Source organism: Triturus cristatus, chromosome 5_1, assembly GCF_964204655.1.
Source record: "Triturus cristatus chromosome 5_1, aTriCri1.1, whole genome shotgun sequence".
Taxonomy (NCBI): Eukaryota; Metazoa; Chordata; class Amphibia; order Caudata; family Salamandridae; genus Triturus; species Triturus cristatus.
In genome coordinates, this window is record NC_140587.1 from 299,662,556 (window position 1) to 299,687,553 (window position 24,998).

Sequence of the window (24,998 nt, forward strand, 5' to 3'; positions counted from 1 at the left end):
AGATTTACCGTACAGGAGATAATGATGGGTTTTAAGGTTGACCCTAGCATGGCACATCGTGCACGTTTTGCCATCTTACTGGTTACTGCAAGGCTCACCATCACCAGCGCTTGGATCTCCCCTAAACCCAGTAGCTCGGTGGAGTGGTGGACTCTGTTGGTTGAGATTTGTGAAAGGGAAAAAGCTGTGGCAAAGACCAGAGGTATACGTGCTATGCGGATATTTCAAACTGTTTGGATAAGGTACATAAGGATTGATCATTTAAATATGATTTTACTGTTGTATATGTTTGCAATGAACCAATTTTTTGTTTTATGGAAATGATATGATCTGGTGCTACCCCGGTTTCTCTTTTTTTATTGTAGATTTGTATACACTGTGATGATCTCCCTTTGCATTAAAAATAAAATATAAATTAAAAAAATAATAATTTCAAGTTAACCTTGGTCTTCCTGACTGTTCGTATCAGTATCTGTAGCTGATGACACCTCCAGAACAGGACTGTTCTCCACACTCTCCCAAGAAAGAAGCATCTTTTGGGGATCCATAGTGGTCCTAATGGAAACAAAAGTAGCCCAATCAGCAATATCTGCTTACTAAATCTGCAAAATACACAGCTGTGACAATGCAATACATAGGCTAAAAATTAATGGAGTAATTAACATTGCAAATGTTCTGTGCAAAGATACAACATAGACACAGATCTGCAGGAAATTGAGAAACTGTGTCTTTTTTACATCAGCAAAAAAAAAAAAATAATGAGTGATGACATTAATAAAAACACAAGCCTCACAGGGTTATGTGGGCACAAAAGGAAAACAAACTATACTTTGTCGTATTTTCAACATATAAGCATGTCCTCATTTCAATGCAATACAGGGTTTCACTGAAGCACAGAGGGAGCCATTTGTGACTACCTCTGCTCAAGAACACCCAGAATTAATGGATCAGTATACTTAGAAAGCCCCAATGTTATCTAAAGTTATAAAGCACCCAATATACACCAGAGAGAAGCTAAGGTTGGATATGGCACCAACCACAGGACAACCACATCTAGGTTCTTAATACGTTGACTACAAAAATAAATACCCAAGTTCAGAAAGTCTTTACGAACCAGCAAATGTTAGGTCTTGTGTGGGAAGCTCTGGCAAGGACCAGGTTACTAGTTCCTATTCCCTTATAGATTCTTGGAATACCACATTTTTAGGCCAGTTACTTCTGTGGTACTAATCCACAAGGTCCTGCAAAAAGGGCCATCTTTTTGAGCCTTCTCTTAAAATGTAGCATTTGTAGAAGAGCCCAGCCTTCAATCATGCATACCTACTGGACACCAGCCATCCTGAAAGTAATAAGGTTTATGCAGTGCAATGCCTGAATATGAAAGAGAAATTGCTGAGGAAGGTCCGTATTCTGAAGATAAAGTACTCTACTACAGGATAAAAAAATTACCCAACTTATAATAACACAATAAAATAATTTTAAAGACTTGCCAAAGAACATAATATACATTGAAAGGAAATTACTAACATCCCAAATATTGTTCTGAGCTGTGAGAGAGACCTACAATTTTAGAAGCACATTGACTAGATAATAAACTTTGCTACACAAATGGTTATGCCAAATCATTCACTTGGATCTTTCAATAAATGTTTATGAGACACAAATAGGATATTGGAACAACTGGTTAATGCAAAGGTAATTGTTCAACTCTAAAGTTCCTTCTTCGTAAAAGAAATGAAACATTTCCATGTATAGTTACTTTAGTTTGTTAAGAGATGGAACATTCCTCCAAGACTGATGGAGCTGATCAGGATGGATTACTTGTCCTTTTTTGTGGGCAAAACCCAGACGACAATACATCGAAACTGCATTCTGGGGAAAAAAAAGATTTTTATAAATGTATGCAAATGAAAGGCGACTTTGCTAGATAAATATTTTTAAGGTAAAAAACACCCCAAAATTATTCATATTTCTACAGTATCTGCACATTGAGAGCCCTCTTCCCAAATAAGCTATGCTCAAATTAAACTCGGAGGAAACCATCATAAGACGATGAGCCCCAAAACCCTTACCAGGATACATACCTTTACTAATGATAAATCTATCTCCAACACATTGGCAAGCTGAAAGTCAAAAAACTTTATTAATAAACATATTGAATATATAAAGAATGGTTTATTCAGACAAACCAGGAATGCGAAGCACTTGCAGTGAATACCAGGTATCAATCCAAATAAGAAAACATCATGAATGCCAGGTATCCATCCAAATAAAAACGTTATGAATTACATTTTTACATCACTTCATACTAGTGATTAACTGAATGTAAGCGAATCACAATCATTAAAATTGAAGGAATTACATGACAGAGAGGTAACATAATTTACCATGGATCACAACATTGTACTAACCTTGCAAATGTGAAAACTGTAATGGACATCATCAATAATGTAATCAAAATATTTCTGACTTCACACCAAATGTAAAAATAATAAAATTGTTCAACTAAAAAAAGATAGAACAAAGTAACCACCTATCCTTATCTTTTTGATGACCACTGCATTAAATAAGAGGTTACTTAATAGCCCAAGTCATTCAGAGGGAGACACAAATGAAAGTACTTTCGCGAAGTCATACATTGACACATTACCAAAATATCTGTGTGCTTTTCCTCCCTCTTGCTCACAGTCAATATCTGATGCAGAGAAATAAGTGCTAGTCCCCAAACATAAGTGCTGCTGGCCCCTGCTGGCAATAACTGGCTCAAATGAAGCACTAACTGCACTGAAAAGCAGCAGTGGCTTGGCATCAGGATTAGAGGGAGCCGTCAGACATAAATGAATGGCAGATAGATGCTAGAATTCTAGAGAGATGGAAATCAAGACTTTTATGTTGCTATCTTGGGGTCAGCACGTAGTGCCTCATTACAATGTCGGTGTGTCCGACACGACGTGCTGTCAGTCTCACCTTCATCTATGTCTGCGGGCCACCCTCCGCATTACGATGCGGCGGGCGATGGAATCAGGTGGAGAAAAACACCATAATCCCCTAATGACGGCAGAGCCAGGCTCGGCCCTGCCGTCAGGATTATACTTTGCGACATCCTTTGCATGTCGGCCTCTCTGACACGGAAAGGCTAACGGAAAGTGCCTTTGAGGGCCCCTAGCAGGACCCCTCTTCCCCCCTGGCCCTTCGCTATTGTGGCCCACCTAAACATCCCTGCACCGTCACGGTGCCTGCCACATGGTGCAGGGATGTTTCCAAACATCCATTTTAATATGGCAGCTTGTGTCCAGGGAGGCAGCGGCAGCAGAGATTCAGTAGACAGGATCATGCAGGGTGCACTCATCCCCCTCCATGCCCGAAGGAGCAACAGAAGACTCCTTAATAAGTTATAGGTACAATCCACACCTATAACAACGTCACACACTGTGTCATTGAACTCAAGAGATGAAGAAGGGTAAGTGAATCAACCTACCCACTGCGAGCGACCCAACCCCAAAAAATCGGTCTGACCTCCGTCATGAAGAAGGCCCAAGGTGCTGTAAGGTCAACAAAGGGCCGAAACATGTCGACCTCTCACGATCAAACACCAGGTGCAGTGGACCACTAATACATCCACCCAGCACCAAACTTTCATTTTAATGTTATTAACATTCACTTCTATCCGCCATATTCACGTACCTATCAAGACTGTCACGAAACAGATGGTCTCACTCCCAGATGAGGATTGTAGGCGGAAAATGAACCAATGATGATGCAATTCACCTAACCTACATGGCAGAGAATCAAAATATACTGCCACTGAAGTTAGAGTGAATGAGGGTCTTTGACGACAACCTGAAAACCCTGACATACTATATGTGATTCATTCGCTTTTGATTCATACTATCTTTATATATTTGAACATGTGTGAAAAGCAGGCACTGACAGTCATACAAATGACACTCAACAAGCAAGTCCATCCTACACAATTTACTTTTTAGGTCTCACCTAGGCAGCGCTTGCACTGTAACTTCACAACATGCTGTATTCAGGCATGGACTTGAAGCTCCGCCAATTTTCTGCCCCTCTTTTCAATTGGCTCCTGTTACTGTCCATTCTAAATGGTTGCTTCCGATTCGTAAATAGGCTTAGTAGTCCCTCCTTAGTACCGCCTTTTCTGCTTTTGTAACCTCCCATGAGGACTGGCCTTTTTACTTGTGTTGTTACTCAGTATGGTTTCAATTACCTATTGCACACAGGACATGCTTTTCTGCAAGGGTGATCACTTTTCCACTCTTTGCTGACCATCTGCTCCTCATTGCCTTTAGGCACCATGCTGTAGGTTTCAGCACGGCATCCACTTGTATATTTTTATTAGTAATGGTGGGCGCGTGTCATATTTTCAAAATGCGCTGGCTCGCTCAAATTTCACCTTCCCATCTACATTTTTTTTTAAAGAGCTTTAACTATAGCGACCGGTAGCCTTCCTTGCTTTTTTGGGGGGCAGCGCAGCACGCTATAGCGGCAACGCGCCTTTCTTTTCATTGTACCAGCCAATGGTGGCCGCTCACCATTATTTCCAAAATGCACACCTCACCCCACTCCAGCGTTTCCTTATCTTGTTAAAAAATGGCAGCCTTCTGTGATGTTTACAAAATGCATGGCTCGCTTGACTAAGATTGGTCGGTCGGTCTTGGTCACATCAAAAGCAGCGCCTCCCTTTTATCAATAGTTCTGCATTTCCATGTTAAGAAGATCCGGTGTGTTCCCGGCAGGACAATGCAATGAGCAGCCGCAGCAGCACCCAAAGTGCCAACTTCCACTATAAAGAGGCTTTGGCTTGTTTTCCCTGAACAAGCACAAATTTGTGTTAGCACTTCTGTGAGTATACCCTATACCAACTTAGTTGTTGGTCGGGAAGTCCTGTTTTCCAACATGTAAAACACTGTCCCATTGCAAGCAGCTTTGACCAAGCCCAGGGAACCATGTGTTAAACAATGTAGCCCTTTGTTAGTTTCCACCTCTTGTTTTTTATTACCATGGCGGCCGCTTTACGGGCCGCCATGAGCATAACTGTTATGTGCATGGACGCCGTACTTTGTTTCACCATGGCTCTCACTTTTATATGTAAAAACCCATTGCAAGGTAAATGGAGATAAGTGCAGCAATGGAATTTTTCAAAGCGCAACTGTATACCCCTTCACTTTTTGCCCCACAGGACAGTTTGCCTAAAAACGCTTAGAGAGGATAAAAGGTTGAGAAAATGCAATGAGGTTCAATGCAGGGATGGGAGAGGTGGAAAGCAGACAAGGAGAAGTTGAGCAGTTTGGCAGGGGTGGTGGGGGCACTATCTTCAGCGCTTCATGTTTCATGTGGTAATGTGCATGTGAGGTGTAGTGGAGAAGTGAGTGTGTTAAAGCCAAAAAGTCGTTTGAAGGCTTAACTCAAGTTGGGGTGTGTGAGAGAGTCTCTGGCTATCTGGATCAGGGCTTGCTTTGCAACAGACCTGCCGTCTCCCCCCTCATGGCCTTCCTGTACGCAGACGAGGGTGCCACCAAGACAGATTGTGGATGAGGGCAGCATGGAGTGCCATAAGGCACAGCACTGCTGGGATACGCGAGAGTAATGGTGAAGTTAGTTTTATGTTCAGGTGATAAATTGCACTTATTTTTTCTTCATTTTATTTTCACTGCTTTACGGTGGAATAACCAGCAGCTTTACTTTCACTTTACTTACAGCGAGGTAAATATTTTGAGATTTTTTTCATCTTGCATAAAACTAATTTCACAGTATGACAGCAAAGCATGTCTAATGTAAGCACGGCTAATAAAACTCATAATCTGGAGGCAAGTAGGAAACTAGAGAGGAAGTCGTTGTTTTGAGGGGTGACTGCGATTGTGACTGGGAGTCATTATTGGTGAGAGTTATTATGGGTGAGCAGCTCATGCTCCACCTCACAACTCGCTATGCAGGCTTGCCTATTGTGTAGTGGTGTTACTGTATACTTATCAGGGTTCATGAAAGGGGGGCGTCAGAGGGTACAGTGTTGTGGAGAGGGGCACTGTTCTCAGCTTCTGCCAGATGCTTTCCTTTGTTCAACGGTGGAGGTTTCTACTCAGGGTGTAGCTGAACCCGGTTGTTTTGTGTGCAAGATGAGGCACTGTCGCCCTGTCTCGAGAAGTCTATGGAAGAACTCCCATCCACCCATGCCTGACATGGCAGGGACGATGCACAGCATCACCCTCCTCCAGTGATGGCTGTAAACTAAACAACGTGTTTTGTTTTATTTTTTATTTTAAATGTGCTCATTAGGTCTTGGGAAAAGTGTGCCATTTCAGAGTGCCAGGACATTATTGCGAGGTATACATTTAAACACAGTGGTCAGGCCACATTGAGGTGGCACGCATTCACAAGTATTTACCTCATTTTGTGGATGTCATTTAGTTCATCAAGGCTTGGTGGAAGCGTGCTATCCGTTCCTTTCTCAACCTGGGTGCTCCTTTCGAAGCTGCAACAACGTATTCAGTTTGTATTTTGGCATATTTACACCTCTGAACTTTTTGTTAGTATTCACTAAAAAGCCTGCATGGTGACTTTAAGACTTTCTTGATGCCTGGTACAACCGCCAGGATGTGAATAGAGCTGATAGCTTTAGAGTGATTGTGTGTTTTGAAAAGAGTTCAACATTTTGTGGGACTGAAGGACACAAGTGTTTTGGGGATTTTGCTTTACAAACGCCAACAATGGTTCAATTACCAATGTCAATCATGGTGTCTCTCCTCTGTGTGTTTCACATCAGGTATCTAGATATGTGTTCTGGCAAACTAACTCCCTTTAAGATGGATCCCGGGACCGTCTCAGATGCTGATAAAGTAAGGGACTTTGTAGGCTGCAATACAACTGATAGTTTTAGAGTTGATTGTGCATTTAGAAAAGAGTTGAACATTTTGTGGACTTTAAGAACATCAGTATTTTTGGGCTTTTGCTTCACAAACGCTGACAATAGTTCAAGTACCAATGTCAATCATGGTGTCTCTTCTCTGTGTGTTTACATCAGATATGTCCGAGCATCACAGCTGGCCATGCTACTCTAACACAGGTATTCTTCTGGTCCGATTGTGTGGAACAGCAAAATGACACTATTTTCATGTACACGTGAGAGGGGCGCAGAGGTGTGACCTTGGTGCTGATAATCTCCCACATTTTTATGTCATTGTGGTGGTTGCTGTTGCCAAGATACTGTGCAGCTCTAGTTGTGATGAGTCTATGCTTACCGTTGATATGTGTTTCCATTAAAGTACTCATGTCTTTTAATAACTTGAATTTTGTTTTAAATTAGCTAGATATTGGATTTAATATCTGCTGCCAGATTAGCAGCTCAATTAAATAACACATATGCTTCTGGAGCGGGAAAACATATTTCAATACAAGCAGCTTCTGCCGTCCCATGCCTCTCATGGCAGGGCCTGTGGTGGGTTTAACCATTGAAACCCTGCAGTTGTTGTGCTTTTTTGTCAGCTGTTGGTTGCACTGTTACCATCAGTATCAGAACTGTAGTCACAAACATCTTTGTAAAATATATCATAAACGCACTCCATTTCAAGATATTATTTTTCAAATTCATCAAAATTGTTAATATCGGTTTAATTATACATTTAGTTCAGATGATTTGTTTAAAATGTACTCTTCTTTCTAATGTTTTTTTTTTATTTCCCTCGCTTGCTCCCTGAACCTTAACTCTAACACTAATCCATAACCTAATTTTAACTGTGTCGTGCAGTTCAACTTAACTCAAACTCTCTCCCTAGTCCTAAATCAGTAGGTAGCACAGAGCTCATGCCTAACCCTGCTCCTATCCCTCTTCTAACCCAGACCTAACACTCAACTTTCAACCTTAATCCTGCTCCTATTTCTCTCCATAACTATAGCTTTGACCCTTAATCCAGACCTAATGCATAACCTTACTTCTATCCCTCACAGTAACTCCAGCTTTCACTCTTAAATCAAACGCATCACTCGCCATACCCAACTTTCACCCTCAAAAAAGACCCGCTCCAATGCCTCCCCTAATCCTAGTTTTCACCTTTAACCCTAACCATACACGCAACCCTAATCCTGCCACTAACTCTAATCCACAACTCTAACACCACACAATTCCACAACTAACAATTCCAATGCAACCCATATAATTCCATTCCACTCCACACCACATACATTCCCTACACTTCAAAGCAAAACACATAGGTAAAAGACATTATCATTTACAACCCCAATACCTCTAACTCTCCCAAATGCGATACCTATAACATTGCAAATGCTTGTTCTACAATGATTTTAAGTTTCTTACTACTGCTCACCTCATTAAAATATAATTATCACTTCCATTGGACAAAGTGCGCTATGTTTCACAATAATGCTTTTACTTCAATTTATAACATAGTATATAACAATTACCTCAAAAAATGCTAGCATAATCTCCACGTCATTTCACAGCGAGCTGCAAATCCCCACAATCACAAACAGATTAAATGTCTTTTTAATAAATGCATATGCTATACCATATCGAGATTTCATATGTATTTTATATCTGCAGGACCATTTATACATAGTGTTTATTTACCCAGGTACTCTGAGTTTAGAGGATTGCCCCATTTGTAGGTAGTATTGTAATGAGAGGTGTTCGCAGACCCTCTGATTTCAGGCTCCATGCAGGGTTCTGGGTTGCTAACATCATCCCCGTTGTAGCCCTCCAGATTTGCTCAATGAAAGTAAGAGACCATAATTGGGGGAACATAATAACAAGTAACAAGAGTATATCGGCATTCTAAATCGAACAGAATCCAATGTCTGTAAAACCAAGTTGATGGAAAAGAACAGAGATTCCCAACCTGTTTCCAATGGAGGAATAACTAACTATAAAGCTTTTTGGAGGAATCCCTATATATGAAATGTTTACAAGCCAGAAAAAGTTGATAGCTGAGAGCGCAATTCATTTACTCGTAAGTTATTGTCATGTAAATGTAACTGAAAAGAGCTGCTGGTTATCTACAAAATAGCAAATGACTGTAAAATGCACTAAACACTACACATGAAATCCCTCTTGAAAACAATTTGGTTATCACCATCACTGAAATCTGTGGAACTAACTGCACCATTTACTTAAGATTGAACTCAAGGACTCTCTCAATCAGTCTCGTAACAGACAGATAAAAAAAAATTAGACTACACATGCAGAGAATTTTGAGAATCAGCCATTAGTCAAAAAGGATTCACAGAACGTGATGTACCGATACGGACACCACTTCAGTTTTGAACCAACTGCTCATTTCGACTTGGCAGCACAGGATTAGCATTTCTGTTACCAGAACAATATGTAATCAACACAGACACACAAAAAACTAAGTTCATCAAACAAACCGCATGTGTAAAGCGCAACACTGTCACCCCTAGGGGTGTCTCAGTTGAAGAGCCAGGTCTCGAGTCTCTTTCTGATGTCTGCCAGCGAGGGGGTTGTAGGGAGCTGCAGGGAAAGGTTGTGCCACATTTCTGCAACAATGTAGGAGAAGGAGCGGCCACCACTGCAGCTGCTACGGATGCAGGGGGTGTGTGCGAGGGTGAGTGAAGAGAAGCACAAGTGTCTAGAGGGTTGGTGGAGGTTCAGTTGATGTAGGCAGGTCCTAGGTCCTGGAGGGCTTTGTAGGCGTGCATGAGGATCTTGGACTGGCACACTTCTGGATGGGGAGCCAGTTGAGGCCAAGTGGGAGGGTGATGTGGGTTTGTTTGGGATGAGTCTGGCTACAGCATTGTGTATGGTCTGGAGTCTTCTGAGGTGCTCAGTGGCGATGCCAACACATAGGGTGTTGCCATAGTCTAGGCGGATGGTGACTAGGGTCTAAGTGACACTCTTTCTGGTGTTGGTTGGGATCCATCTGAAGATTCTGCAGAGCATGCAAAGCGTGTGGAAGCAGGATGAGGCGACTGCGTTGACTTGTAGTTTGACGGTCCGTTGGCTGTCGAGAAGGATGCTGACGTTGCGTGCATGGTCGGTCAGTGTAGGTCTGAGTTCTGTAGGCCACCAGCTATGGTCCCATGTGGAGGTGTTCTTCCCAAAGATCAGCACTTCAGTTTTGTCAGAATTGAGTTGGAGGCAGTTCTCTCATATCCATTTGGCTACTTTGGTCATGGTGTCGCAGAAGTTGGATTTGGCATGGGAGGGGTCCTTGGTGAGCGAGAGGATCAGTTGAGTGTCATCTGCATAGGAGATTAGGTTAAATCTATGGGATCTGACGATGTCTGCGAGGGGGGTCAAGTAGATGTTGAACAGGGTGGGGCTGACGGATGATCCTTGTGGTAAACCACATATGATGTCTTTGGGTGCAGAGGTGAAGGGAGGCACTTGGTTGCTCTTTGTGCGTCCTGTAAGGAAGGAGGCGACCCATAGGCTGTATGCCTATGTTGTAGAGTCTCTAAATAGAACCTTAAATATAAATCAACCAAAAACAAAAACACAAGTATGAAGTTGTTGTGCGCGCAGATTACTTTCGTATTGCTGGACAAAAAAAATCCAGCGATATTTCAATAATATTTTGAATTTTGTTAATTCACGGTTTATTTATTAAGTATGACTTCCTGAGAGTCATTAGTGCAAATAACTGGATTCTAAATTCATTCATTCATTGCTATGGGGCGCAACAGAGTTTGTTATACACTGCTGATATGTCATAAAAGAATTCCAGTCTGCTCTGGCTGTGCTCTCTGAGAGCATCTTTAGGAGGTTATAGGTGCAAAGGCACAGAGAGTGGTTGGGGTGGATGGCAGATGGTCAGACATTTGTTTCTTATCCTTAACACATTTTGGGCAGGGACGGGGTTGCCATGTTATGTTTAGCTCTCCCATTACTCCTCTGCCCTACGTAACAATTGCAAATAGGGGCGGATAATTTTGGGCACCATACAGAACATAACATTTTTTAGATGGGTAAAAAGTAAATACCGGGGATGTTTTTCACCTTGGGTTTCAAGTGCTATCATAAACAACTCAGTCTTTGCTCTCGTTGCCTTTTTGATATAACTCAGAACCCCTTACCCATCTGATCTCATGAATGTTTCTTAAATTTTGGTGGAAAATATGGGCTAGAGAATGGCAAAGGGAAAAAAATAAAACAAATGTGGGGCTATCAGCGTGTACCTAGGCTGGAATGGACAACACAGAGGGTCTGAGCTATACAATATTCATTCAGTATGAGGGTATGCACATAAAGGGAACGGGCAGTTATCAAAATGTTTGTACTGCATTACAGGCAAATTACAGGGCAGAAGCAGTATACTATGCAAAACATTAGTCGGCACAGTACCCACTGTGAACAGAAAACTAAATTCCTTGATCAACCAGCACTGGCCATGATGACAAGATGAGGCAATCAAATTAAAACAGATGTACAATTCAACAGATACTAACTTCTTTCAAATAAAGCTAAACATCAAAATTAAAGTTATGATATACATATTGTGTGCAAATCACACAGTATACAACATAGATGCATCATTATTATGGCAGAGTGAGGAAGAGTAAACATAAAGTATAAATTATCATGTACTTACAATCATGGATCTAAGCATCCTAATAGCACAAAGTTAAGATCATGAAAAGTGATGTTGTCTGAGTATTTTATAAAGAACAAAGTTAGCTACCAATCGATCTAATCATGGTCTGCTTTAAATCATTCCACAAGTTAACTAAATTCATATTTAGTTATTAAACTGCTTTATTTCAGATTATTTTAATATTACAACCATGCCCAAAATGTGGATATGTCACACATCACTTACCTCTGCCACATTAGTATGTTCATCAATGGAGACAAATATCTTGTAAAGAAGTGTTTCAAAGTAATCACCTTGAAGTCGATTCATCACAAAACCTTCGAGTGGTGGCACTGAAAACGAGAGAACATATAAACATGCATTGATCAATTAGTACAACATTTTTACCATATACTTGACTCTAGAGTCCTTTTGAAAAATCTACTATGGGGATTTCAATGAAATTCTTCTGCTGCAGAAACAGTGAAAAATGGGGCTAAAAAAAAGTAATCTCTCCCCTAGGAATATCACAGCATGTCTCCTTCACAAAGGCTCAACCAAAAACTGAAATGATATATATATGCTCATCTGCAAGTACCGACAAGTTTGATAGGAACAATCCAGATTTTATTGCAGAGTAGATGATATTAGAAGTCTGCAAAGTTGAATGTACATGGATTGGTTTGCATGATTCTACATGGACTATCTACTGATGGGCGTTCCTTTAGCCATATTATCCTTTTCATTCTCGCTCAGTATGACAGTGACTAGCTGCTAACCTCTATTGCTCACCTTGTTACACTGTGTAATGCGGTTTCACACCGTATCCAGCTACTGTACATTTCATAAACTTGCTTCATCTGCATCAACCTGGCAACTTCTTTCTTATTCAGAACTGGAAAAGCTTTGGTATCCAATTAATTTGCGTCACCTAGACAAGAGCAGTAATTGTGTCCTGATATCATAAACTGTTACAAAAAGGAATACTAACCTGCTATGCAGCTGTCATCAGATATTGGAACATCAAGGTAAATAAATCCCTTGTTGTACAGGCCTAAAAACAAAAAAGACAAATTCAAAGCCAGTACACAAAAACACATACTAAATGAATCCACATCACAACTTATTCACTTCCTATTGAATCCTTCAAAATGTCAAGCCAGGCCTGAATATAAAGGTTTAATGTATACAGCAATACCAATACAGAGTTGGTGGTTTGTTAAGCCTCAGCAACTAATATTTAATAATAAATTTCATTATTAGAGCTAACTCAGTGATAGACCAGGGCATAGTTCTCATGGAACGTAGAGTTTCGCAAGAACTTGCACTGGCCAGACGTTCTTCCCTGGGTCCTTTAGCCTCTGCCTGCACCCCCCGAGCTATTGAGGGTACTTCCAATTGCCCAGGTGCCAAACCATCCACACTCCCACTGACCCAATTCATAGATGACACACCACAAAGTGATACTACGAGCTGTGACGAATTGCTATCATCACCGAAAGCCAGATCCCCTCCACCACTGTGCTCAGGTCCTACCCTGCGAAACAAGAAGGACAAAACTCTGGTGATGCTTCCCAAAATCAAGTCCAAAGCTCCTAGCGGGAAAAGAACCCACCCCCGGGGAACTAAAACTACAAAGCGCCGGGAAAATACAACCACTGTAGCTTCCACTATGCTCATTGAAGACTTCGAGCCCTGTATCCCGCACCCAGATCTTACTCCTCTTACGGTTGATGTAAGTGCCCCTCCTAACACCTCGCTCCAAGCTGATGGGGCTGTAACAATTTTGCAACTAAATTCATTGTTGCACACCTTACTAGATCCTCTGACAAAAAGGTTAGACAGTATAGCAACCCACCTGGTACAGCTTGAGTCTTATATCAAGGGTGCATTTGGTAACGCCCACAATAACACACACTTGCAATGCTCTTGCCACTGCACCCTCAATAGTAGGACGGATGGGATAACGCATGCTGTATCTTCCAATTATTCAAATACTCAGCCATTGACCAACCCCCCTGTAACAGTTCAGGCAGCTCCTGATAATATTCCCAACCCCCCCTCATTACAACACGAAGACAGGCTCTCTGACACTCCACATCCAGCTGCCAATATTCCAGTATCTGTTCCTGCGGCAAAAGGTAGTGCCAATGGAAGATCGACAAGGAGGGGAGGTATGGGAGAGGCACTTGGGCCCACTACGACAATTGATTTACCTCCTGAATCATGCCCCTATGTGGTCATACTTACAGGGGTTCCTGAAATTAGTGAAGCTACTACAGAGGATTTTAATTCCCTAAAGAACAAGTCGATGCAATGGTTGTGTACCCATAGGCCCCTGCCCCCCCACGTTAGAAGTGAGATCATCATGGTCAGAAGGGTGGGTTGGATAGGACACACCCCCAAAACTCTACAAGGTGACTGCGTTATAGTCAACTTCAGGGATCCTAGAACAGTGGAGTATATCTGCAGGTGGGGATCTTCCCGCTCAGAAACCAAAATCGCAGTATGTCCACTCACTTCTTTTTACCCTAGTGAATCTACGACTCGGCAGGAAACTGAATGGACCCATGTACCCCACTCTCGATGGGGGCGTGGCGGAGAAACAAGGCGAGTTGCTCATACCTTGCCTTGCCCTTCCATCCCCCTTTATAACAGGTTCAGCCATTTAGATCAGGTAGACTGACTGGATAGGACGACAAATGGAGCCCAGGATCCCAATCAGAATGAGGTAACTCGTGAAGGTAACATGCTTTCCTGCAACAGGGAGTTTCCTTCCCACGATGGAGGGACCAGTACTGGTTCCTCCCCAGAGAGAATCGGCTGCAGTATTAGTGAGCAACATCTCACAGTAAAATTAGTCAATGCTAGTACTGCTCCCGCGTACCCCATTGAATCCAACCCACTGGAGAGTCTATCCCATTCGCCTGATCTCCTACCCTCTCCTATGAGCCACGTACAGCACATGACCATAACTTCCTGGAACGTGGCGGGATTAAGTACCAAACTTAAGTGCCCCGAATGGGGCACCTTTGTAGATACTTTTGCTGTGATTTTATTCCAAGAGACTAGGGCTAGGGAGGGAGCCCACAGATTGGGGTTTATGGCCTTTAATACCCTGGCGCGTTGGGGAGGCATCGGGCGGCCTTCCGGCGGCCTGACCACGTGGGTTGGTATCCACTTGGGCTGCAAAGCAGAACCAATTCAGACCAACTCAGATGACATTTTATGTGTCTTAATGACATGGCCTTCCTCCTTTAAACTAGCACTAATCAATGTCTATTCCCGCCCTACAGCACTGGCAAAGGAATCAAACACTATTAGGTAACTATCAGTTTTTCTCGATTCTCTGAATCGGGAAACTCAGTATATAATTGCAGGCGATTTCAACTGCCACTATGAGCCCTTAAAAGGGGTGAACGAGGGGGCCCTGATGGAAGAGGATGAGTTCTGGGGAATTCCTCCCTGCAATTCCGCTCCTGCAAAGGCTTGGTCTCCACTAGCCACACAGATTACGTCCCTTACCCTCCATAATTCGGTTAGGGCGGTCAATGGTAGGAAACCCTCGGACATCCCTTCCAGGTGTACGTATAATAAAAAAGACCACGAATCCCACCTAGACTATGTCATGGTCGAGACCAGGCTTTGGTCAAAGATTGTGGATCTGGAGGTTTTGCCCAGGACGGATAGTGATCATAATGCCCTGGTGTTAAAGATGGTATCCCCCTATGTCTCAAGGAGACCTACTGAAGTGCCAATTGACCCTGGCCTAGTTTTATCCACCAATAGGCGGCGTGTCAAATGGGCGAAACTGCGAGAGAAGAGGGATGCATTCTCTAGCCTATATTCGACCATTCTCCCTTTCCTCACCATGGCAAGGGACATCTGGATTGCAGGAGAGTACCCTGTTCCATCTGTGAACTTGCTTACTCTCCACCAGGATCTGGTGGATACGCTAGCTGACACTTTTAATCCAATTGTAACATCCAACAAACCTATGGTGCCCCGCCCTTCCTCCTGGTATAATGCTGCGTGCAGGAAGTCAAAAACTAAACTGCTAAATGCAATCAAGGATGGTACTGATAGCACAATTATTCGTGCTCTTAGACGCTCCTACAAGGAAGTAATGGAACAGGCAAAAATTGCCTGGGACTGGGAGCGCTGGCACAATCTTGCCTCTGCACTTACTAACAAGGAATCGCGGAGATTCTGGGCAATTGTGAACACAGGGACTGCTGAACCCCGCAATGCAATAGAAGTAAACCTAGATCCAGGGGTTTGGGAATCCCATTTTAAGTCTCTTTATGCAGTAACTTCCGATTTAGATGTTCTGCCAATACATTCACACACTCCTGGAGACGATGAGGATGTGATCCTGGAATTCACCCATGAGGATATCACCATTGCCCTGGGAAAACTGATGTGGGGCAAAGCACCAGGAATAGATAAACTTCCCGGTGATATGTTCAAGGAACAACCTATGATATGGGCCCCGTACCTGTGCGCTTTATTCAATACTATCCTGCGAGGTGCAGAAGTCCCAGGCTCATGGTTGGGAGCTGAAATTATACCTATTTTCAAAAAGGGATCACCCTTGCTCCCAGTAAACTACAGACCCATCAGCCTCATTGATGTCCCCCAAAAATGTTTTGCACGACTTATCCTAGATCGTTTGCAAGAGTGGATCAATGAGAATGAAATTCTGTCACCTTACCAGGCTGGTTTCAGGAGCAAAACATCTACTACTGATCAGATTTTCCGCCTAGTTATGTTGTATTGGAAGACTGTCATTATAGAGGGTGGCAGCCTCTATATGGTGTTTGTTGATCTCCGTTCAGCATTCGACACCGTGCCAAGGGGGAAACTGTGGGCTGTTCTCCGGGACCTGGGAGTACCCAATGCACTATTGGCAATACTAGTGAGATTGCATACACAGAATTTTGCACAGGTCAGGTGTGCGAGGGGAGGAGTTTTGTCTGCGAGGTTTCCGGAAAACAAGGGAGTTAGGCAAGGGTGTGTCCTTGCCCCTACCTTGTTTTGCCTATATGTGAATGGGTTGATATCCTGCCTGGATGCAGTATTAAACAACGACGCACCTAGGCTGGCAGGCAAGAAAGTCGCGGCCATAATGTTTGCCGACGACACTCTTTTACTATCTAAGTCACCCATGGGGATACAGCGCATACTGGATGGGTTCCATGAATTTTGCATCGATCATGGTCTACAGATCAACGTAGACAAAACTAAATTCATGATTTTTAATCCCTCACCACGCACCAGACCCCCTCCTATTTTGGATACAGTCTCGTTAGAGAGAGTGCAGACCTTTCAATACCTAGGTGTCACACTGAGCGAAAACCTTTCCTGGGCTCCCCATCTTTTAAAATCACAGCTCAAACTGACCCAAACAGCGGGCGGAATACTGAAAATGAATAATGCCTCAACATACAGGCCCATAAGCCCAGGGCTTGAAATCTATAAATCCAGGGCAAGAGCAGCGGCCCTGTACGGTGGGGAACTAGGGGGGCACGTTGTGAGTCCCGAATTAACCAAAGCGGAGAATAGATTCATGAGGCAGCTGCTATCGCTCCCACAAAGTACTCCTCTCATTCCTTTAAGGCTCGATTTGGGTTTATTCCCAATTCAGGAGGAACTATCTATAAAACCCCTTAGATTCTGGAGGAGATTATGGCTAACCCCTGAACTTATACAATACAGAACTGAACTTCAGGAAGTACTAAATTTGAGTAAAGCTGTGCACATTCCCTGGCTCTCCTATGTCAAACATGAACTAATGTCAATGGGCCTTGCAGACATGTGGCATCAGCCAGCAATTGCCTGCAGTGAGATTTCGGGGAAACTGCTTACTCAGTCTTATAGATCTAGACGTACTAGTGCATGGTTGCATGACTCATGTAATGGTTCTATGGTAAATTCATTCTTAGAGATAAAAACTGTATACTCTTTTGAGGATTATTTGAATGTCATTTACCCTGTACTGGCCAGAAAGCTATATATCCAATGGAGGTTCGGTTGCCTCCATCTACCATGCCTAACAAACAAGTGGTCTAGTTCCGGGGTTTCCAAATGCCCAGGCTGCGGCACGGACATAGAGAATGATTGTCACATCTTATTCTTCTGTCCTATGTACAGTAGAGCCCGGAAGTACTGGATTGTACCGATCTGCAGGAACCTGGGCTTCCGCAAATATGCAGATGCACTTAGAATCTTTCAATCGAATACAGCAAGTCATATTGTGTTTGCACTTTCAAAGTATCTTCATGCATTTTGGATAAAAAGGAGTTTTATAATTCGAAACAGTGCCTAGACAAACCTGGGTTTATCAGTTCTAAATTTTAGTACTGTTGTTTTCCATTGTGTATTTTAATGTACTGTGTTTTATATGCTGCTTTTATGGCCGAATCAGGTCGAAATAAAGTATTATTGAAGAATAATAAATACATTTGTAAAATTGTCACTGCCTGAGCTGAGACTTCTGATATCTATAGCTTCAAAGTACAAAAACAAAAGAAGATTGCAGAACAACAAATTATAATTTCATAGGGTGGGATGGCCATTATTCAATTTTTGTGGTGGGATACAAAAGATAAGCACAGTTTTAGTCTAATCAAAGCAGTCTAAGACAGGATTTATAACCTTTTGACTTCAGTTGACCCCCACTGAATCACAAGTGGAAGAAATGTGAACCTCAAAACAATACACAGAAATGTGAAAGCAAGTATACATCAATCAAATACACAAATTAGGGAATACTGCATTTGATTAACAAACAATAACACATATGAAAATTTAAATTGTAATAGGAATGTTGGAGTTTTTTTAAAATATAGCTTTATTTTTAAAAGACAAAGTGATGTTGTAGACTCTAGCATATCCCATTGTATTATTTGCTTCAATAATCTTCTCAACCTAACTGCAATGTACTTGACCTGTATATTGATCTCAAACTGTGTGATCCTAGGCAAATATTTTGTCTTATTGTGCCGCCTTTTTCTTCATTATCACATAAGAGAGCACCTACAAATATGCAAGTTCACTATTTCTGCTGTACAAAAAAACTATTTTTATTTACTAGCTTAAATCTGGCTTGCCTCTTAGTTCACTAATAGCATTGTCATCTGGGCAGGAATAATTCCCAGTTCAGGTTTAAAACTCACGGTTCATAAATATATTACTAAAGCATGATGTGGTAGTGCACTGTCATTTACAAATAGCACATTTTCCAATGAAAGGGCCACAAAACCTTCCCACTAACATGTAGTATTACTGATAAAACTATATAGCGCATAAACAATGTTTGGAAATTGGGTTTCAGCAAAAATATTTAAAATTTGCACAATTAGCAAGTAAAGTGAACTGATTTGTTTTGATCCTATAAATATCTTTTTCACACAAAATTACAAAAATGTGTCTTAGTAACTAGTGAAATATATTTGAAATGTTTGAACAGTTCACTTATTGGCTATTTCAGTGATGTGTTAGAAAAAAAGCCTGAAATATTACAGTCTTTCATTTCAAATGCTTTGCACAGTGTGATTGTTCCCTTAAATTCTCTAACTGCCGTCAGAGAGAGAAAAGTAAATGTAAGAAGACAAACTGACTTTTGACCTCCGCTTCTGAAAGCCAAGTGAATGTGACAAGAAAACTAAGATTTAAAGGCATCTTTATTGCTCATTCACTTTGTGAGCAAGCAGCACACCTGTTGTCAGATAGCAAGAATGGGCGAGTAGGCCCTAAATAAAGCTCGTCCTGATTAAATCTGGCTCGCCATAGCGAGTGGATTTTTCGAGCCCTGATTTGTCTGTGCATTGCAGTGCTGCAATTTACTATACCAATCCACCCAATTTAGATCATTAATTTCCCATACTACATTTTGTCTATTGTACTTGCTCTGCTCCCACAACCCAAGTTAAGTACAACAGTTTCAATTTTAGCCTGAAATGTAAGATGCCTTCACGTTTACACAAGTTTAAAATGTTTACATTTTGTACATATATTATTATATCGCGAAACCTTTTTAATCTACTAATATCAAGTAATTTTTAAGTATTTGCGGATCCCCATCAACCACTATGTAAAACACCAATGCAACCTGTTGTGTTGCCCATATTCTACTCATAGGTGTCACCAAACCCAGGGGTCTGCAGATGCCAGGTTAAGAGCTACTGTTCTCAGAAGATTTCATACCTTTTAAGGACTAAGTGAAAATAATATGCAGGGATGATACGATGGTAATGGTACTTTGCAGCTTTTGAATCCTGATTAGTATAGCACGGTCATCTGAAGAATGGGGCTTCTGGATACAGAAAGATAATGAGTTGTGCTATTGCTACATTATATTTTCAGCTGATCCAATAACGGTTTAGAGGAGAAATTGTCTATCAACAATGTCAACAATATACTTGTAAAGCACTTACTGTGAACCACACTGTGCTCTAAAGAACCAGCAAGTTGAGGACCTTTGTCAATGATCTTGTCAATTGCCTTTTTTTCAGGTGTACAGCAAATCTATCCAAAGAAAAAACAAAGAATGTAATATGATTACAAATATACATTTATTAAGAAACATCTCCTTCACTCTTGTATTTTGGCACATAGTTTCTATTGAATAAAACTTTTTATATATTGAGTTGATATCATTCATATTTTGAAAATGCAGGTAGTGTTAAGATTAAGGGGTGTCATTTGATAATGTTCCTATTATGAAGGGTTTCCACTGCATACAATATCACTGTAAAGGTGGAGGTTGTAAAATTAAATATATATATGGAATATGCTACTTACCAGTATGCATCTGTTCTTGGCATGTAGAGCTGCAGATCTACACACTTGTGCACAGATCGCCATCTGGTGTTGGGCCCGGATGTTTGCAGTTGTTTTTCCTCTTGGAAAGTCTTTGGAAGTCACGAGGTCGGTGACTACTCCTTTGGATCGTATTGCGCATGGGCTTCGGCTCCATCCTCAGATTGTTTTTCGCCAACAGGGAAAGATGGAGCGTAGTAATAACAGGAAAGATGTGTGTTGTATCTAAATAAGATAAACTGGAACAGATAAAGGTAGCCGGTGAGGCAGGTGGGCGTGTGTAGATCTGCAGCTCTACATGCCAAGAACAGATGCATACTGGTAAGTAGCATATTCCGTTTGAGGCATATGAGCTGCAGATTACACACTTGTGCATAGATTATATAGCAGTACCCACCCTTAGCGGCGACCACCCGTATCTGTGGCAGTGGTTTGAAATAATGTTTTGAGTACAGCCTGGCCCACACTAGCTTGTTGCTTAGTTTGCACATCTACACAATAGTGTTTAGTGAAAGTGTGCGGTGTTGACCATGTAGCTGCTCTGCAGATATCATCTAATGGGATGTTCCCTAAAAATGCCATTGAAGACACTATTTTGCGTGTAGAGTGGGCTTTAGGGGTACGGAAAGCGTTTGTTTTGCTTTGTGGTAGCAAATCTGAATGCATTTGACAATCCACCTAGCTATTCCCGACTTGGAGATGAGGTTGCCATTGTGTGGTGGAGAGAAAGAGACAAATAGCTGTTTGGTCTTGCGGAAAGGTTGCGTTCTCTGTTATGTAGTAGAGTAAGGCTCTTTTGACATCTAGTGTGTGAAGAGCTCTTTCTGCAACGGTTTGTGGTTGCGAGAAGAGAACTGGTAGTTCTACCGCTTGGTTTATGTGAAAGGGAGAAATGACTTTAGGGAGGAATTATGGGTTGGTACGGAGAACAACCTTGTTATGGTGCATTTGCAGAAAAGGTTCTTGAATGGTAAGTGCTTGTATCTCACTGACCCTTCAGAGGGAAGTGATGGCTACAAGAAAAGCGGTTTTCCATGTTAGGAATTGGAGTTCACATTTGTGCAGAGGTTCGAAGGGAGGCCCCATTAATCTGGTGAGTACAATGTTTAGGTTCCACACAGGTGAGGGTGGCAGTCTGGGTGGAATTATCCTTTTAAGGCCTTCCATGAAGGCTTTAATGGCAGGTACTCTAAAAAGTGATAGATGTTGCCTGTTTTGCAGATAAGCTGCTATGACTGTGAGGTGCAGTCTAATAGATGTATAGGCTAGATTGCATCTTTGCAGGTGTAGTAAATAGCCTATGATGTGTTGAATGGACACATCTAGGGGATTGATAGTATTGTTGTGACAGTAGACAACAAAACGTTTCCACTTGGCGGCGTAGCACACTCTAGTGGTGGGTCGCCTAGCTTCTTTGATGACGTTCATACAGTCAGGGGGAAGATTGAGGTAACCGAATTCTAGGATTTCAGGAGCCAGATCGCTAGGTTGAGCTGAGCTGGGTCCGAGTGTCTGATCTCTCCATGGTTCTGGGTTAGGAGGTGTGGAGAGAGGTGTAACTTTTGGTGCTGTACTACAGATAATTCCAGCAGTGTGGTGTACCACGGTTCTCTGGCCCAAGTTGGAGCTGCTAGTATGAGAGTGAGGGAGTGTTGTTGTAGTTTGCGCACCACTAATGGAATGAGTGGGAGAGGCGGAAAAGCGTACGCAAATTTGCCTGACCAGTTCATCCATATCGCATTGCCTTTGGTGTGGATATCTGGCGGCGAAGCTTGGGCATTTGGCGTTTTCGTGGGTGGTGAAGAGGTCTATCTGTGGATGCCCCCACAGTTGAAAGTACGGGTGAAGAACTTGTGGATGTAGTTCACACTCGTGGATCTGATGTGTCTGACTGCTGAGTAGATCGGCCATAGTGTTTTGGACTCCTGGGACATGTTGGGCCAGGAGAAAGATTATTTGGGGTATGGCCCATCTCCATATACTCTGCGCTAGCTGAGAGAGCTGTGGAGAGTGTGTGCCGCCTTGTTTTTGAATGTAGTACATGGCTGTCATGTTGTCTGTGCGGACTAGGACTGCCTTGCCTGAAATCTGTGTTTGGAAGGATTTCAGGGCTAAGAATATTGCTAGTAACTCCAGATGGTTAATGTGGAGTAACTTTTGTTGAGGTGTCCATTTGCCCTGCATGTTGTGATGTAACAGGTGAGCTCCCCAGCCGGAGAGCGATGCGTCTGTTGTCAGTATTATCTGAGGAACCGCGTCTAGGAACGGTCGCCCTTTGGAAAGGTTTTTGGTGGTCCTTCACTGCAGAGAGCGATGGGTACGACCGTCTATCAACACCAGATCTGTTAATTGATCTTGGGCCTGGTTCCATTGGCACACTGAGCACTCTTGGAGAGGACGCATCTGGAGTCTTGCGTGAGGTACTATGAATATGCAAGGGGCCATCATCCCGATTAGTTGCATAAACACTCGAGCTGGAAGGGAGTGTTGTGCTATAAATTTTGCGCGTAGAGCCTGAATGCTTGTGATCCTGACCGGACTGGGGTAGGCTAGCGCTTTTGAGGTGTCTATAGTGGCACGAGGTATTGTTTTACGTGGAACGGTTGCAGATGGGACTTTGCGTGGTTTACCGTGAAGCCCAGTTGGTGAAGTAGCTGGATAGTGGCATACGTGTGTTGTACACACTGGTTGTATGAGCTGGCTTTTATTAGCCAGTCATCTAGGTATGGAAAGACATGGATGTGTTGTCTCCTGATGTGTGCTGCCACGACTGCTAGGCACTTGGTGAATACCCGTGGTGCTGTTGTGACTCCGAATGGGAGTACCTTGAATTGGTAGTGTTGGTTGTCCACTACGAATCTGAGGAACTTCCTGTGAGCGTGGTGTACAGGAATGTGGAAGTAAGTGTCTTTTAGGTCTAAAGTGGCCAGGAAGTCGTTTTGGGAGAGCAGGGGAAGTACCTGCTGAAGTGTTACCATGTGAAAATGGTCCGAGTGTATGTATGTGTTTAGGGGTCGGAGGTCTAGGATGGGCCGTAGTCTCGTCCTTTTTTGGTATGTGAAAATATAGGGAGTAAGCCCCCAGATTATTTTGGTTGGTAGGAACGTGTTCTATCGCCCTTTTTGTAGGAGGGAGATTACCTCCTGCTTTAGTAATGCTAGATGTTCCTGTGACATCGGGCGTTGTCTGGGTGGAATGTTTGGGGGGGTAGATATTAGCTCTAGGCAGTAGCCTGAACGAATTATTTGTGTCACCCATTTGTCTGAGGTGATGGTAGCCCAGACATGAAGGAAATTTTGGAGTCTGCCCCCAACCGGAGTGGGATGGTCTGGGGGGAGTGGAGGGAAGTCATTGGGCAGGTGTGGAGGCAGAGCGGGCGGTGTTTGTTTTGCCTCTGCCTTTATTATTGTTGCCCCTGTAGCCGCCTCTTTGGTAACCCCTTGTGAAGGTGGATTGGGTAGGAGCTTTGTATGACGTGGAAGGGGATCAGAGGAGTAGCCTCTGGATGTGCTCCGAAAGGAGGAACGGCGAAAGGAGCGCCTGGGAGGGTGTGATTGTAAGGCTCGCATAGATTTCGCCTTGTCGGTGTCTTTTTCATTTTTTCTAGGGCCTCATCCACTTTTGGGCCGAACAGACGTTCCTGGTCAAAGGGATGGTTCAGGATGGAAGCTTGCACTTCTGGTTTAAATCCTGAGATCCTGAGCCAGGCATGGCGACGGAGGAGGACGCTAGTATTGATGGCCCTGGAGGCGGTGTCTGCTGCAACTAGGGCACAACGGATGGAGGTATTAGTGATGATTTTTCCCTCTTGAATTAACTTGTTTGCCCTGTTTTTGTATTTGTCAGGGAGGTGTTGCATTATGGCTTCTAACTTGTCATAATGGGCCCTGTCATATCTAGCCAGTAACACTTTTGTATTGGCGATACGCCATATGTTGGCAGCTTGTGATGCAGTGCGCTTGCCGGATGCGTCCAAGAGTTTTGACTCTTTCTCAGGTGGTGGTGCATCTCCTGACGCCTGGGAGTTGGCCCTCTTCCGTGCTGTGGATACTACCAGGGAATCTAGCGGTGCTGGCCCTCTGATGTAGGAGGGATCTGTAGGGGCGGCTTTGTATTTTTTGTCAATGTGCGGGTTAATAACCCTGGCTCTGACTGGGCCTTTAAAGACCTCTGGCGCATGTTTTACCACTCCTTTGAGCATGGGCAGTATGGACGTGGCCCTATGCGTGGTGTCGAAAGTATCAAGGAGGAAATCCTCCTCCACGGGGTCAGTATGGAGGTCTACCCCGTGATAGTGTGCAGCCCTCTGGAGTAAATGGTTGAACCCCAATGATTCTTCTGGTGGGGATGGTCTCGAAGGATAGAGATCATCTTGTGGGACGTTAGGGAAGTCGGGGATATTATAGTCGTCCCATGGGTCTGGGGAGCCTGTGGGAGTGGGGTCTCCTGTAGGTAAATCATGGGGCACGTCCCCCATGTCATCATATGTGTCGTCATGATCATCATCCGGAGGGGGTGTTGGGGAATGATGAGGAGGGGGTGGAGAAGGTGGAGGGGGAGAAGGTGGAAGAGGTGGGGAAGGCATTCTGAAAGGTGATGTAGCAGAGT

At 43.0% G+C, this 24,998-nt stretch overlaps 1 protein-coding gene across 1 annotated transcript in view; it reads right to left on the reverse strand.

Annotated features, from left to right (window-relative positions):
* FAM91A1 (family with sequence similarity 91 member A1) overlaps positions 1-24,998 on the reverse strand; it is a 312,498-nt gene that overhangs the window by 178,649 nt on the left and 108,851 nt on the right. The window contains exons 7-12 of the mRNA XM_085604989.1: positions 20,006-20,096; positions 12,559-12,621; positions 11,814-11,920; positions 2,085-2,123; positions 1,760-1,872; positions 443-555 (exon numbers count right to left, since the gene is read on the reverse strand). Coding sequence (XP_085461115.1) covers positions 443-555; positions 1,760-1,872; positions 2,085-2,123; positions 11,814-11,920; positions 12,559-12,621; positions 20,006-20,096 — 526 coding nt within the window. The remainder of the gene's footprint in view (positions 1-442; positions 556-1,759; positions 1,873-2,084; positions 2,124-11,813; positions 11,921-12,558; positions 12,622-20,005; positions 20,097-24,998) is intronic.